Source organism: Podarcis melisellensis (genome assembly GCF_964234715.1).
Source record: "Podarcis melisellensis genome assembly, chromosome: 13".
Lineage (NCBI taxonomy): Eukaryota > Metazoa > Chordata > Lepidosauria > Squamata > Lacertidae > Podarcis > Podarcis melisellensis.
In genome coordinates this window covers 9580877-9596214 of record NC_138545.1, presented here as the reverse complement: position 1 = coordinate 9596214, position 15338 = coordinate 9580877, and the positions used below count along the sequence as shown (strand labels likewise).

Below are 15338 nucleotides of genomic sequence, written 5' to 3'. Positions count from 1 at the left end.
CAGAGATTCTTGTGGTTTCCTGTACAAGGAAAGGAATGCACTGTTGCTAAGCAACGCCCGTCAGAGAAGTGAAAGTTACAGTGGAATGTTTTGACTACAGTATCACATGAACTGTTGGAAAGGGACTTTCCAAAGCAGCTAGCGTTAAGAGCTGCCAGGTGGCAAGAGCGTAAACAAGCCAGCTTTTGGATTTAGCTGCTTGAGAGTGAGTCAAAGACTCAAAATGGATGCCAAAAAAAGGGGGAGCCCTGCCTTCTCCACCCTTTTAAACTAATGACAATTATTCATCTTGGTCTATTAAGATGAAGGCCCTGTTGCAGAATCAGAGACTGTTTCAGGTGATTGAGAACCCCATTCCTGCAGCACCAACACGTGCTTGGGAGTCACAGAATGTGAAAGCCAGGACGGCTATAATTCTGTGTGTTTCAGATTCCCAGCTTGTGCACATTCAGGATTTACAATACGCACGAGAGGTTTGGGACACTTTGCGAAGGACACATCAGAGAGATGCAGGTTCTTCAGCGTTGCTGTATTTTGAGAAGCTGACCAATCTGAGGCTTGCGCCTGATGGAGATGTTCAAGCGCACCTGACGGAAATGAAATATCTGCGTCAACAGATGGTGGAACGCAATTTCCGTTTGCAGGAGGAAGTGTTTTGCTTCATGGTGATAAACAGCCTGAATCAGACTTACAAAACGGTTGCCAGTCAGCTTGGCTCCCTTCCAGCAAACGATTTGACCTCTGAGAGGGTGTATGCGGTTATTCTGAATGAACAGGACAGACTTGCCGCACTGGAAGTGAAAGATAGGGGGAGGGAAGAACGGAGTTCTAACGCCCCCACTGCTGTTGCTACTGGAGAAAATGCAGTAGCGCTAAACGTCGTCCGATGTCACAATTGCGGACAAACTGGGCATCTTCAGTGGAGCTGTAAAAAGCCGAATCAGCACAGAGGAGCCAAAGGGAGCTCCACAAAGTCTGAGGCGTCAGGCAAAAGTCATACCAAGCCAAAGGCAAAGACTGCAAAGGCTTTGATGTCGCTAAAAGCCACACCAGAGGTGGGAAATTTCTTCGTCCTAGACACTGGAGCCACAGTTCACATGACAGGACGCAGGGATCTATTTTCTACGTTTAAGAATCAAAGCTTCGCTGTGCAACAAGCCATCGGTCAGAAGTTGGAAGCGACCGGGATTGGAACTGTGTACCTTGAAAGTCTGAACTTGACTATAAGCGAAGTTTACTTGGTTCCAGAGTTGAAGTTCAATCTGCTCAGCGTTTCGCAGATTGCCAAGAAAGGACTAAAACTGTCCTATGATGCTGATAGCTGCGAGATCTACAAAGATGGAGAGTTATATCTTTCTGCCAAAGAGAAAGATGGACTGTATTTGTTGACTTATGATCAAAGTGATTACATGGAATGTAATTCTTGTGATTCTAACGTGATTTCTTTTGCAGGTCTGACCAAGAAGAACACCAAACAGGTGACCTCGAGGGTCGACAGAGCATTTCAGCGGGTGTATGCTGATGTGATTGGTCCTCTAGCACTATCTAGAGGCAATGCAAAATATTACCTTGTGTGTGTGGATTCTTTCACAAATTATGTCTGGATCTATGTTTTGGAGAAACCAAAAGAAGCCTTAGAAAGGTTTAAAGAGTTTTGTGACAAGGTTAAAACTATGCATGATGCTAACATTGCTTGTCTTTGTACAGATGAGATGCCGCTTTTTCTTTCACAGGATTTCCAGAGGTTCCTGCAGGAGAAAGGGATAAGACACAAAATTGCTAGTTCCGAAGAAGCATGGAAGAAATGTGTCTGTGTTAGGGTGAACAAAGAATTGCAAAAGGGAATGCATGCACAATTGCTTAGTTCGCATCTGCCAGATGAATTCTGGGCGGAGTCGCTGATGTCATTCACTTATACGTGGTTGAGAAAGGTTTCAAAAGAGTTGGGATGTTCTCCTTTTGAGAAACTGTTCCATAGAAAACCTTCAGTTGCCCATTTCAATGTTTTTGGGTCTCATGTGAGAACAGAAACTCCAAGTGGGGTAAAGAATGCCAGAGGCATTTTTGTGGGTTATGAAAAGGGTCTCTACAGAGTAATTTTGTCTGAATCTGGTCAGGTGATTCTCACAAAGTTTCTAGAGAGTGCTCCTGAACAGGAGAGAGTGATTGTTCACACATTTCCCACTGGAGATGATTCTGATGATGATGATGATGATGATGATGATGATGATGAGTTTGATCTTATAGAGTTCAGTAGTACTGATGATGACAGCGATAGCTCAGGGAGTTCAGTTGACACAGTCATTGAGAGGAAATCTCACATAATGACTAGACCCTTAGAAGAGGAGGATGAGCCACTGATTAAGCTTAGTACTGGTTCTCCAGAGAGTTCAGAGGCTGAACCAGAAAGCAAAGGAGAGCAGCACCTCTTACGTAGGTCTGAGAGAGCAACGAAGGGTGTACCACCAAAGAGGTATTCACAAGAGTTTGCAAACCTAGCTATTGCATGTGTTGCTGTTGTAAACGACCAAGGACAAATTGAAGCTGTGTCTGAGTCAGAGACAAAGGCACAGCAGAGAGTTGTTAACCAAGGTAATGCAGAAGCACTCATTCCTTGGAACTCACACAACCAGAGAGGTACATTGGTTAAACCAGTGGCGGGTAGTTCCAAGGGTGGAACTGAAACAACAGGGGAGTGATATAAGTATAACAACTGTTTGTTTTCTTCTCTGGATGACGCTTTGCTCACAGCACGCATTGATACTTTAGGGGGAGTATGTTATCATAAAGCACCAATGCAGCAGCAAGCAAAGGCTCTAGCAGCTCAGTCAGCTGCTTGTGGCTGGAAAGCCAAACAGGATGTTTGTGACTGTTGCCATGGGAACAAAGGGGCAGTCCATTCTGTACTGAGCACCGGATGTTAGCTCAGTGTGTGTGTAATATGACCCATACTGGAAGTACATGGGTGGAGTTTATTCTCACTGCTGTGGAGTGCAGACATGTTTCTCTGTACTGATGTAAGAGACAGAAATAAAGAATGTAAATAGATTTCTGTCTGCTTCTTTCCCCTCCCTGGGGGACACCAAAGGGGAGAGAAGAAGAACGGTGTGTTCCTCTCAAACATCTGGGAAGAATCGCCGAGACCTCGCCTGCTTATCAGCAGAGTGGCGCAGCGGGGAGGTCGGCAAGGAATATCTGCCGGTGCCTATGTTGTGGCACATTCCTCTCACCCAGGCAGAATTCCAACAGTGACCATACTGGACTTTCTTGGCAATTGGCCATTTATACTTCTTTTTAGTTGAATAACCCTATGGTCACTGCTTCAAAATAGCTAAAGGCCACTAAAACTCTCAACAGGTTCCAATCATCACAAAATATGAAGTCCAGAGTCACTGTCCATGTGGTCCATTCTGTGACCAACTGATTTAGGGTAACTTCATTTAGGTTATCAAGAAATTTAAATTGGTTCTGACTGAAACAGTCACCTAGCTAGACTCAGTAAGGATAGATGAAGTCACCCATCACAACAAGATTTTCACTTTTGAATGCTTCTTTGATTTGTGCCTCTCAAGATTTTCCTGAGCATTGTTATAAGGTGCACAATAGCACATCCTCAATACTAAAACACATTTCGGGTCCTGAATCACCCCGCATAATGTTTCCCCTTTTTAGATTTCTAGCTTGCTGAACTCAATGTTCATATTAACATACAGAGTAGCATCCTTTACTATCATTCCTATAGAAGGCATATATAAGTAAATATCTATAACTAATGTTATGTGAATGTATCTATCCCCCAAATATCTGGACTTCCCATAGACATCTGGCTGGCCACTTTGTGAGTAGGATGATGACTAGAAGGTTGGTAATATGAGGTTGATTTAGCCAACATTGTGTACATCAGTTTGAGATTTCCTACATTCTTATGAAATAAATTAATGAAATAAGGGGGGGGGGAGAGAGAGAACTGATCTTTACCTAAAATGCTTGCCTAACACACATGTCAGTGTAACAGAAGGGACAAATCATTTAATGTTTTCTTCTTATTAGCTGCTCCCTGCTATTCAGCTCAGGTCTCAACACAATGATGTAACATTTAGGAGCAAAGATGCAGGCCAGTAGCCCAGCACTGGAGGCCAAGATAGAGAAGACTTCCACAGCCACCATGTCCTTTCCTCTTGTGCTCAAGTAAGTAGGAACAAAAGAGGCCCAAACACTACAAAATGCTAACATGCTGAATGTAATGAACTTGGCTTCATTGAAGCTGTCAGGTAACTTGCGGGCTAAGAATGCTACAACAAAGCTGGTGATGGCCAAGAGGCCCATGTAGCCCAAGACACAGTAGAACATGGTGACTGACCCTTCATTACATTGCACAATAATTTCTCCACTTACTGAATGAAAGTCCAAATCGGGGAAGGGAGCCGAGGTTGCCAGCCACATAGTACAAATGCTTGCTTGAACAAGGGAACAAGTTAAAACAATGAAGATGGCTAGTCTTTTCCCCACCCACTTCCTCACGCTGGACCCTGGTCTGGTGGCCATGAAAGCTGTAACCACAGTGATGGTTTTGGCCAGGATGCAAGAAACAGCCAATGAGAAAATTATAACAAACATTGGTTGTCGGAGAAAGCAGGTCACTATACAAGGTTGGCCAAGGAATAACAAAGAAGAGAGGAAGCAGAACAAGAGGCAGAGGAGGAGGGTGTAGGTGAGGTCCCGATTGTTTGCTTTGACTATGGGCGTGTCTTTGTGCTTAATAAAAATCCCTAGCACCACAGCTGTGATGAAGGACAAAAAAACAGCAACTGAAGCTAAACTGATCCCCAGAGGTTCTTTATAAGAAAGAAAGTTTCTAATTTTGGGGATGCAAGCATCTCTGTTTCTGTTTGAATATTGGTCTGCTGAGCACTGGAAACAGTCTTCTGTATCTGAAATACAAATAGAAGAGACATTTTAGGGGCAATTCATTCACCGCATCATATGGAGTTAATCATGTAGGTTGACAAAATTTTAGGAACCTACCTTTCTGGTCTGAAATCTTCCCCTCTGGACATGGAGCACAATCATAGCAGCAGAACTTTTTCTCTTCTTTCTTCTTCTTATGATGACCAGTGTGGCAGTGTTCATTACACACAGAAAGTGGAAGCACCTACGCACAAACATAAGATGGCTGTGGGACTTGGGGTGAGAGATTGTAGTTAACTTCCATATGAATCATCCTAAGCCACATGATTAGCTATGCTTGTGTTCATAGTTTTATCATCTATGGAGATAAAATATGAATATGAATGTAGTTCAATAGTCTTTTGTTTTTCAGCCTAGTAGTATTTGTGGGGTTATTTACAAAGCTACATCAGGCAGAACTAGTACTTTCGGACATCCTCATTGCCTATTTGCCCAAGAAATCCCCATCATCTCTACCTGATTAAATGTTTTATGCCAGACAATTAGCTCTTCATTAATGATGAAGTCTTCTTCTTCACTGGGGTCCACTTTCCCAACTTTCACTCTCTGGAAAGAGTTGTTGTGGAATGTGACCAGGTTCATAATGTTCTATCCACCACTCAATTCCCCTTTATCATTAAAGGACACCATCACTCCAGCAGAGTTGTTAAATGCAACATTTTGCAGAAATAAGTCAACCTAGTTTTGAGAGAGAGAAAAGTTTTCAGACTGAACTTAAATATATGGTCCAATGACAGAATGAGATGTAAGCCCCATGAAGCTGTTTGAATGTATAAGATTCATTACAATTGTCACCTGTTTCAGCTGTTTCTCGCATATGATAATTTTAATTGTGAATTGAAATGATTATGTAAAGACATTAACTTCCATGGATGCAGTGACCGAAGGTCATCAACATTATTCAACAATATTGTTCTTCGTATGGCTCTAGATGTATAAATGGCGTGCAAAGCATAAGCTGAAGGATAAACAGCATTGCTTTACTTTGTATGCATAAGGTCACTATCCATTGCAATGAGATTATTTTGTTGTGAAGACATTACCTGCCAAGGCTGCAGAGACTGAAGTTCAAAATTGCTACCATACACCTTTGCTCTTTGCTTGGATTGGGATGAGTAGAAGGTATGAAGAGCATGAGCCAAAGCATAGGCAGCATTATAGACACTGTAGCTGTGGCCTGTCATGTGCATTTCAAAAATACCCGCAGGGAGACTTTCTAGCCTCTCCTCTCCAGTACATGTGTCATCATCCATCATAGGCATCTCTGGATCTGGAAATATACAGTCAAATGCTTGCTCCCAGAAGCCCTTGAGAAAACCATCTGCTTGGGTCCTGGAAGGTTTGATGCTCTGGAGAAATTCTGAAAAATCCAGAAGCTCTCTTGACTGAATTGTGAAAGAAAGTGAACCTTGGAAAAGCTGGAAATCCCAGTTTCTCTGAGGACCAGTAGATGTGAAATCTATCTGGGATGTCATAACCCATACCTTTCCAAATGAAGCATTTTCCTTATGTCCATGATCATGAAAAAGATTAACAATTCTCAGCCAGGCAATTGTCAAAGATTCTCCATAGCAGATAAGTGTTCTGGCCTTGTTATCTGTGAGAGATACATAAATTCTTTCAATTTTATGCAGTATTTCATCTACATTTTCCATGGAAACCTGCTCTGGGATTCTTTTTGTGAAAGCTGAACAGATTCCATGCTTGGAAAACAGTGGCTCCAGGGTCTTCAAGAAATGTTCTCCCGTGTTATCATCCACAACAAACAGCCCAACCCATGTCCATCCGAAATACTGAAGTAAACGGATAATGCCAATATATTGATGGCTTTCATTTGGGACCATGCTGTAAAAGGAAAAGCTCTGCAATGCTTGAATCTCTTCTGCGGCAAATGAACCATAGGTAAGCTAAAAGAAAACAGCTTTATTGCAGCAATAAGTTAAGAAGATTATCTCTGTGTCCATTTTGCTTGGTGTATGTGATTTCATAACAAAATATTTATTTAAGAACTTTGTGGGTTTCAAAAGAATGACAGCTAATCAAATTTTTGAGAAAATTAAGCATTTTCCCGTATATTTTTTTTCTGCTTTACCTAAGCCTGGCAGCAGTAATAAAGATGTTCTATGTTGAGCTGTCAGTTCATATGAGCAAACTGAACAGGTTTAGGATCCAGCCTAAGCTCCTGCCCAGTCCCATCCTGCCCCTGGAAGGCCTTTTGAGTGCAGGACTTACACCAGTAGTGGCTAAACTGTAGCTGAGATGAGATGAGCAAATTATAGTAGCATAACTTCAGCTGATCCAGGATTGGGGACTTAACACTCTCTGAACCTGTCTGAGCCTGGAATTCCTCTGCATCATAAATCGCTCATCCCAGAACATCTTGCCACAGGATTGCTCACCCAACTCTGCCTTAAAAAATTCTTTTAATTTGCATTCTCCCGCATTTTCCAAAACACAGACCCTACCTGTGGAACCTTGTAGAGGGTTAAGATGTCTGCCATATTGATAGAGATGCCAGATGTGAGTCCCCCAATGACGGCTATGAGGTTTTTCTGGATATCACATAAGTAGTTGGGGACAGATCTGTGTGTTTTGAAGAGCAGGTCCAAAGTGGTACGATAGGTCATCCTTGCATCATAGTAACTGTCATAGATGTGGAACCCAAGTGTAGCATTTGGCAAGATCTTTTGATCATCATTGATCTCCTTTATGGCAAACACCAAAGCCAGGGCGTGCTGATAGAACTTTGTCACTATACTGCCAAAGGAGTAGACACAGTAATACTTCACACTTAAGCATATTCACACTTAAGCATTTGATGCCATTTTTCTGCAATCCCATTCATTTTTGTTAGAGTAGCCTTTTATTTCCTGCTGTTTTCATTGGCTTTCATTTTTGAAATCCAGCATCACATTTTATAATTTTTTTGCAAGCAATTTCCTCAAATACAATTCTATCATCAATATATTTTGTCTTCTCATTTTTTATTTTTATGCTGTGAACTCCCCTGTAATCTTTGAATGAAGGGTAGTATACAGATTTAATTAACAACAACAGCAACAGGTATGTGGCAGTGATGTTGCTGCTGGATGGGTATTGCTAGCCACTCCTGCTTCACACAAACATGCAGCCTTGTAAAAGACAATTGATCTTTCAGAGAAAAAGTGGGGAATATAAGTACTTACTGTGGAACCTCAAGTAGCTCCTGAGAAGGATCTTCCTTAAATTTAATTTCTGAGGAATGGTAAAAGATCTGAGAAACAACCCCACCAATCAGGAGGTCACCTGGCTGGTACCATTCATGTGGAACTGGGATTGGATCACCTGCAGGACACTGCATTGTATTGACTTTGCACACAATGGGTAGCAGAAGCAGTAGCAAAAGCCTCTGCATAGTTGCAGTAAACCTCCTCCTAGGGGGCAGATTCCTTGGTGTTCATATACACCAACTGCCTGACTTTGACTATGTTAAATGTTGCCTCACTCTCACAATTCACTTCACAAGGTGAAACCTATCACCCTTGCTTTTAGCATAAGAATAGTTTGAATACTAATTTAAATAGCTACTGGTAATCCTCCTTTTTTTGTTTGCTTAATGCTGGTTATCAATGTGAAAAAGTGGAGTTGTGTGTAATCATTATCGCAGACTGCCTTCTCACCCCTCCCTTCTCATCCTCACTCCCAACTTTGTTTCCTTAATACTTTTCCAAGCTGTTTTTTGACTGTTTTCTAGTGTCTTTGAGAAAGCCTTTCAATATTTGGATGACTGAACCAATTATTTTGAATTGGCTAATTGCAGAGGGAGATAATTACTCCTTCAGACTTTAGATTCTGAAGTAACTGTAAATGAGCTGCCTTGTTTTCATCGATGAGAAAACTTCAGATTTCCCTGAAGATCAAAGCCCTGCAGGAGGGGCCACTAGGGGCACATCGGAAGATGGCTGACAATAACATCTCTCTGACCCACACAAGGTAATTAGGAGGCTGTGATGGGAGTAAATAGCCTCCCTACCCCCCCAAGGTTGTGAGGGGGCTGCCCTTGCCTGCTGTGCCCTATACCATCCCCGAATTTGTGGGGATGGGGGCACTAGGCAGAATGCCCTCCTGTGTATCTCGACGCTCCTGGACGCAGTCTCTGATCCGTGCCTCTAGCTGCAAGAACTTCAAAAGAAACAATTAGGAGGAAGCGAATGCACATATTTCAAGGAAGGAGGGGGAGTAAAGATTGGTAACTGAAGAGATCTCTGATAAACAAGACGAGTCGGAGGAACAAGAATAAATCATGAGAAGATACGCCAAGACTCAGTATGGCAAAGGGACTGGATGGGTGAGGGGGGGAAAACTTTCCTTTCTTTTCTCTATGTGATTAAACAAGAATCCCCCCCTCACAAGTCAGAAATGTCATTTTAATGACTTAAGCTGTGGATTTATGACTGTGTGGAGATAAATTTTCTAACCAAAGCATGTTTTAAGAAGATCGTGAAAAGTATAAGAGCTTTGGAATGACACAGTTAAAAATACCGTCGCCATGTTGGCAAACTCTGTCGGAGGACTTGAGTCTGGGAGGAGGAATAGAGCTGCTTTTATATTGTGTGTGAGACTCCTCAGATGGACTTAAGAATGACAGATTGCAAGATAAATGATGGAAAGAGCGATGTTATTTATGAAGCGATGATATATGGAAACCATCTCGATATGAGGATTGGACGAACAGAAAAATTCACACAGGATTATAATTGGTGTTTATCTGCTTAAGGAGATTATCAGAAGAGATCATAAAGGAAAAAAGAAAAAAATATACGAACAAGATGAGATTTGGAAAAAGCAAGATAAGACTGGATAGAATTATGAACTTTATTTGGACTGATTTGGATATTAACGCAGTAGCAAGAAGATGATCGGAATCCCTCTTCGGAACTTGAAATATGGGTCCCCTCAACAAAAATTTAAAATTCGGCTTTGTAATTCGGAATTTATGTGATGTGATTTGACTTGATTTGATTGGTCGGTTAATAAAAAAATATTATTTTTTTTTTAAAAAAGAAGAAGATCAAAGCCCTGCAAGAAAATCAGGACCTGACACAGAGCCATAATCTTACCTACGGAAACCTATAAGTGCTAAATCCTAAAACGAAATCCACTGTCCAACTCCAATTTTGCAATAAAATTGTAACCTTGAATGTATTAACATGGGATCAACAAGAGGAGCAGTGACACTTCATTTAATCTAAAATTGTTCCTGTAGTCTGGTGTGAGCTGTTTTGTTGAGCCAGGTCAAGAGCACCAGAACACCAGGCTTATGTACCCCAGAATTCAGAACTCACAATGTTCAACCATATCCTCCCCCACAGTAGCCAACTGTTCTCCACCTTAACCCCTATGCATTTTCCTAACCACCTTTTAAGGGCATTCAAGTTGCTGAGCATCACTGTCTCTAACAGGAACAAATTCCATAGTTCAACTTTGTGCTGTGTGAAGAAGTCTTTTACTTCATAAACAAACAAAATGTACTCGCCTTCAGGTTTACAATCTAAAATGACATAGCACAAAAGGAAAATGGATTGGGAGAAAGAGTTTTATTGCTTTCTTGGATCTAAGAAGGAAGTGGGAGGGCTCTAGTACCCTGCCAGAGCCCATGCTCCCTCTTCCCAAAGCTAGGTATCTTCTTACCCACCTTTGGGAAAGCAGCATGAGGGTGGGGGGGAGGGCATGCCAAATGTTGGCCTTGCACAGGGTGCCATAGTACCCAAGTCCACAACGGTGAAAGTTTCACATTGTAGCAGAAGCACCCATTTTTTAAAGCACAGGGCTGGCAATTGTCCTCCACCTACTTCACACAAGGTGGCAGCATTGGCATATACAGAATACAAAACACCACTGGCAGATGAGCATGAAGGGTTGCAGTTTCAACCATAAAGCAGTGTCCCCTCTGCAACTGTCTGAAAACTAACACTATGTAGGTCCTCGAGAGTCTGATTCCCCAAGAAACTTCCCTACAATTTTTAACCAAAAGCCAAAGCAGTCTGATCCCATGCTCAATTAAAAGAATGGCTTTAGATGCATACGCTTCTTTGGGTTAGCTTTCTTGTGCAATTACCCATGATTTTTAGGTCTCATTGATAGTTTATGGTGGGTTGGAAAACAGAACCAGGACAGGGACATAGCCACATGGTGGATCATCTGCTTTGCATGTAGACAGTACAAAGTTCAATTTCCAGCATCTCCCAGTAGGGCTGGAAGAGACCCCCTGCCTGAAACCATGGCTCTTTGCTGTAGGCACTCATTCCGTTCTCTAACCCAATCTCTCCAGAGTTGGAGTCAGTATGCTTCTGAATACCAGTTGCTGGAAGCTAGAGGAGAGAAAAGTGCTCTTGTACTTGGGTCTTCCTTGTACATTTCTTGCAGACATCTGAGTGGCCACTGCACTCAACTAGATGGGCCATTGGCCTTCCATCAGGCTCTTCCTGTGTTCTTCTCTGCCACCTGAAACCTGTTGTTCAGTAGGGCTTATATTGCCCAGTGCCTAGGACTTGCTGATCGAAAGGTCAGCGGTTCGAATCCCTGCTGCGGGGTGCGCTCCCGCTGCTCGGTCCCAGCGTCTGCCAACCTAGCAGTTCGAAAGCACCCCCGGGTGCAAGTAGATAAATAGGCACCGCTTACCAGCGGGAAGGTAAACGGCGTTTCCGTGTGCAGCTCTGGCTCGCCAGAGCAGCGATGTCACACTGGCCTCGTGACCCGGAAGTGTCTCCGGACAGCGCTGGCCCCTGGCCTCTTAAGTGAGATGGGCGCACAACCCCAGAGTCTGTCAAGACTGGCCCGTACGGGCAGGGGTACCTTTACCTTTACCTTTTACCCACTTTGCAAGAGAAAGGCTTCTCTCTTCTGTGAGCAGGCAGAAATGAGCCAACCATACAACAGACAGTCAAGGTGGGTAATCACATAACCTTTAAGAAACAAACAAACCACCAACGAGTGAACAGTTTCTTTCATTGCTGAGCTGCTCTGTGTGAATGTTTAAAGTTTCTTTTTCAATCTACAACAGCAGATGGAGCAGAGCCAGTGAAAAGAAAGGCCCAACTGCTTGCTTTGTCCCCATCCTCCTCCCTGCTGGGCAACACTGAGACTAAGGAGAAGGAAGCTGACAGGCAGGACCATGCCCTGGACTGGTTGTAAGCAAGAAGGTAGGCAGGTGGAGGCTAGCTGAGGGCAGACTGAGGCTGACGGGGCAGTTCTAATGGACCAGCCTCCACTGTGAGCTGGGCTTTCCCAACATATCAGGCAAAGAGCAGAATGGCACTCCCACACCCAGCATATAGAAGCCAGCTGCTTGGCATTCATCTTTGAAATCCTTCAAGAGTTTTGATTTTACAAGCAGCTTTTTTACATAGCTGAACTGCTGTACTTTATTTTTACTTGATTTTAAATCAGTGTCCTTGACTTATAATTTGAACCATGATTTTTGCCCTATTACTGTGCATATCTGTATGTTCTAGTGGGTAGCACATCCTACTAGGACCTGGTGACCTTCTGCCAGTCATTGTCACCCAGCATAACTTACCTCATAAAATTGCTGTGAGGATAAAATGGGGAGGATGAGAACCATATATGTCACCTTGAGGCCATGGAAGAAGACGTAAATGAAATAATAATAATAATAATAATAATAATAATAATAATAATAATAATAATAACCACCTACTCCTAGGGATGGGGCTGAAATTAAATTTCATTGAGATTTAAAGAACACACCTAATTCAAACTTTCTGAAACAATACATGAACCAAGGTAACCATCTTTCAAAATTCATACTTTCTGAATTTTGCAATGCAGTTCTACAGCCAGGCAATGTGTACAAAACAACAGCAACAACCAAATCATATAGTGCTGTAAACTATGCAGATATATGCATATATTTGTGAAAATACCCTGAAGCAAAATTGCATATAATAATGTGCATATTAGGAGAAATCTGCTGATGAAAATTTGTGGAAATATATATGAGGTGAGAAATATGTATAACTGAAATTAAGTTTGGAAAACGGGGGCAAACTGAGAGGAACTGGGAGGCACTGAATTCAGTAGATTTACTCATCCCTACCAAGTCCCTAAGTCATGTTTGCAGAAAGACAGAGGTTGCAAACTGGCTGCATTTCTCTCTTATCCTCACTGTGGTCTGCAAATAAAGAGGTAGCTTCCTCTTTAAATCAGTCAACATTGTCTCCCTATCCAGGACCACAATCCCATGTCTCTGTGATCACTTCCAAATTCATATCTCTCCAAGTGGCAGTAGGAAAAATGTTCTTTTGGCTCCAATTTGTCTTCTTTGCAGCAGTGCTCAGAGGTATTTCCCTGCCCTTTCAGATTCCCTTGGCAAGAAGATGCTGAAATATGTAGTGGTTTGTTTTATAATATATATTTCTTTACAGACGTCCACTCAGCGATTCAGCTTGAGCCATCTGAAGGGGGTATTAGAAGGCCCGGAGAGTCCCTCCGTCTCTTCTGTAAAGGTTCAGGATTCACGTTCAGTAGCTATGAGATGCATTGGGTGTGACAGGTTCCTGGAAAGGGACTGGAATGGATTGCAAGGATATACGAGAGTGGGAGCACACAGTTTTATGCTGATTCAGTAAAAGGGCGCTTCACCATCTCTAGAGACAATCCATCAAGTATGGTGTACCTGCAGATGAACAATCTGAAACCTGAAGACACTGCTCTATATTACTCTGTGCGAAGAGACACATTGAGAGGAAGTGAGTCTGAAGCTAGTCAAAAACCCTCCTTAGCAGATGGTAGCTCTCAAAACTGATCCAAATACGTGAGTCTGGGTGAATGAGGCAGAACAGGGTACTCCCCTTGGTAACTTGGGAATTTACTACAAGTCCTAGAGTTTACAGCAGGAGCTGATCAAACATATGTCATTTGCACCAGAGGGAGACTTCCCCAGCCTTACCTGAAGATGGGTAGGAATGAACCTGAGACTTTTTGCTTAGAAAGTATGTGTTCCACCAGTGAGCCATGCCTCTTTCCTAGTCTGTAGTTCTGGTTAGAGGAATTCAGTAAGTTATGCCAAATAGGTTTTCCAATATTAACCCAATATTACTCCAATTATACATTTTATACAAATGCCAATTAATTCCAAATTAATTCCAATTCATTCCAAATTGGAATTTGGAGGTGAATTTGGTAATTTAAACCCATGCCTGTGCTGCTAACATCTCTCTGTAAAGCCTTGGCCTAGCTTCAAGACAACTGAGATAGAGTTTAGTTCAGGCAGAGTATTTAGCCATTGATGTGTGTTTCTCATTGGGACTGGTAGGAAAGTAGGTACGGAGGCCAACAATAAGTAAGGTCAGAGCCAACAACAGGCTCCAGCAGATTTTGCCCTTCATTGTGTCCCCAGTCAAGACAATGGCTTCACCTTGGTACCACCTTGGTACCAACTTGAATAAAATATTGGGGGAAGGTACCAACTTGAATAAAATATTGGGGGAAGGCACGTAAACCCTGCCCTGCATAATCAGTCACATGACATGGTGCATGGGCAGCATTTGAATGGCAAATTGTTCCCCCATCAACTTTGAATGGCAAATGGTTCCCCCATCAACCTCAAATATTTTATCAGGTGGGCCGAACACCCTTTGGCCTCTAGGAGTTTGCCCCTATGCCTTGGGTCCTGATTTTCTTTTAGAGAACAAAGACCATCTGTGATCACACACACAGACACACACAGACACACACACACACACACACACACACACAGACACACACACACACACACACACACACACACACATATATATATATATATATATATATATATATATATATATATATATATATATATATATATATAATCATTGTGCTTCCAACCAAATTTGCCACTAAGGCCCAAACCTTTTATTTAAGCTTTACTTGCATCCCAAACCATCTGTATCCCTTCAAGAGCCAGTGTGGTGAAGTGCTTAAGAGTAGTGGACTCATAATCTGGTGAACAAGGTTCGATTCCCTGCTCCTTCACATGCAGCTGCTGGGTCACACGTCTTTGAAGTCTCTCAGCTTCACTCACCTCACAGAGTGTTTCTTGTGGGGGAGGAAGAAAAAGGAGATTGTTAGCTGCTTTGAGACTCCTTAGGGTAGTGATAAAGTGATAAAGTGGGATATCAAAGAAAACGTTAGGTAGTTTACCCTGGAAATTTTTAATATTTTTCTCTGAAGGTCTGTCTCTCTTCCAGTTTCCAAAAAGGCATCAATTTTCTTATAAAAAGTCCAATAACCAATCCATAAGTCCTTCATAAAATATAGATTTCTCTTCATTTCGTGCATATATGTCTACAGCCAGAGTTTTATCACCTTAGATGCTAACTCCCATC

General features: G+C 42.3%; 1 protein-coding gene across 1 annotated transcript; it reads right to left on the bottom strand.

Annotated features, from left to right (window-relative positions):
• Nucleotides 1-4029: 4029 nt before the first annotated feature.
• On the bottom strand, nt 4030-5550 carry LOC309356003 (vomeronasal type-2 receptor 26-like; the record flags this gene model as incomplete). Its single annotated transcript, XM_081887178.1, has 3 exons — nt 4030-4931; nt 5026-5152; nt 5425-5550. The coding sequence occupies 3 exons, from the start codon at nt 5548-5550 to the stop codon at nt 4030-4032; spliced, it is 1155 nt and encodes a 384-aa protein (XP_081743304.1).
• Nucleotides 5551-15338: the final 9788 nt, after the last annotated feature.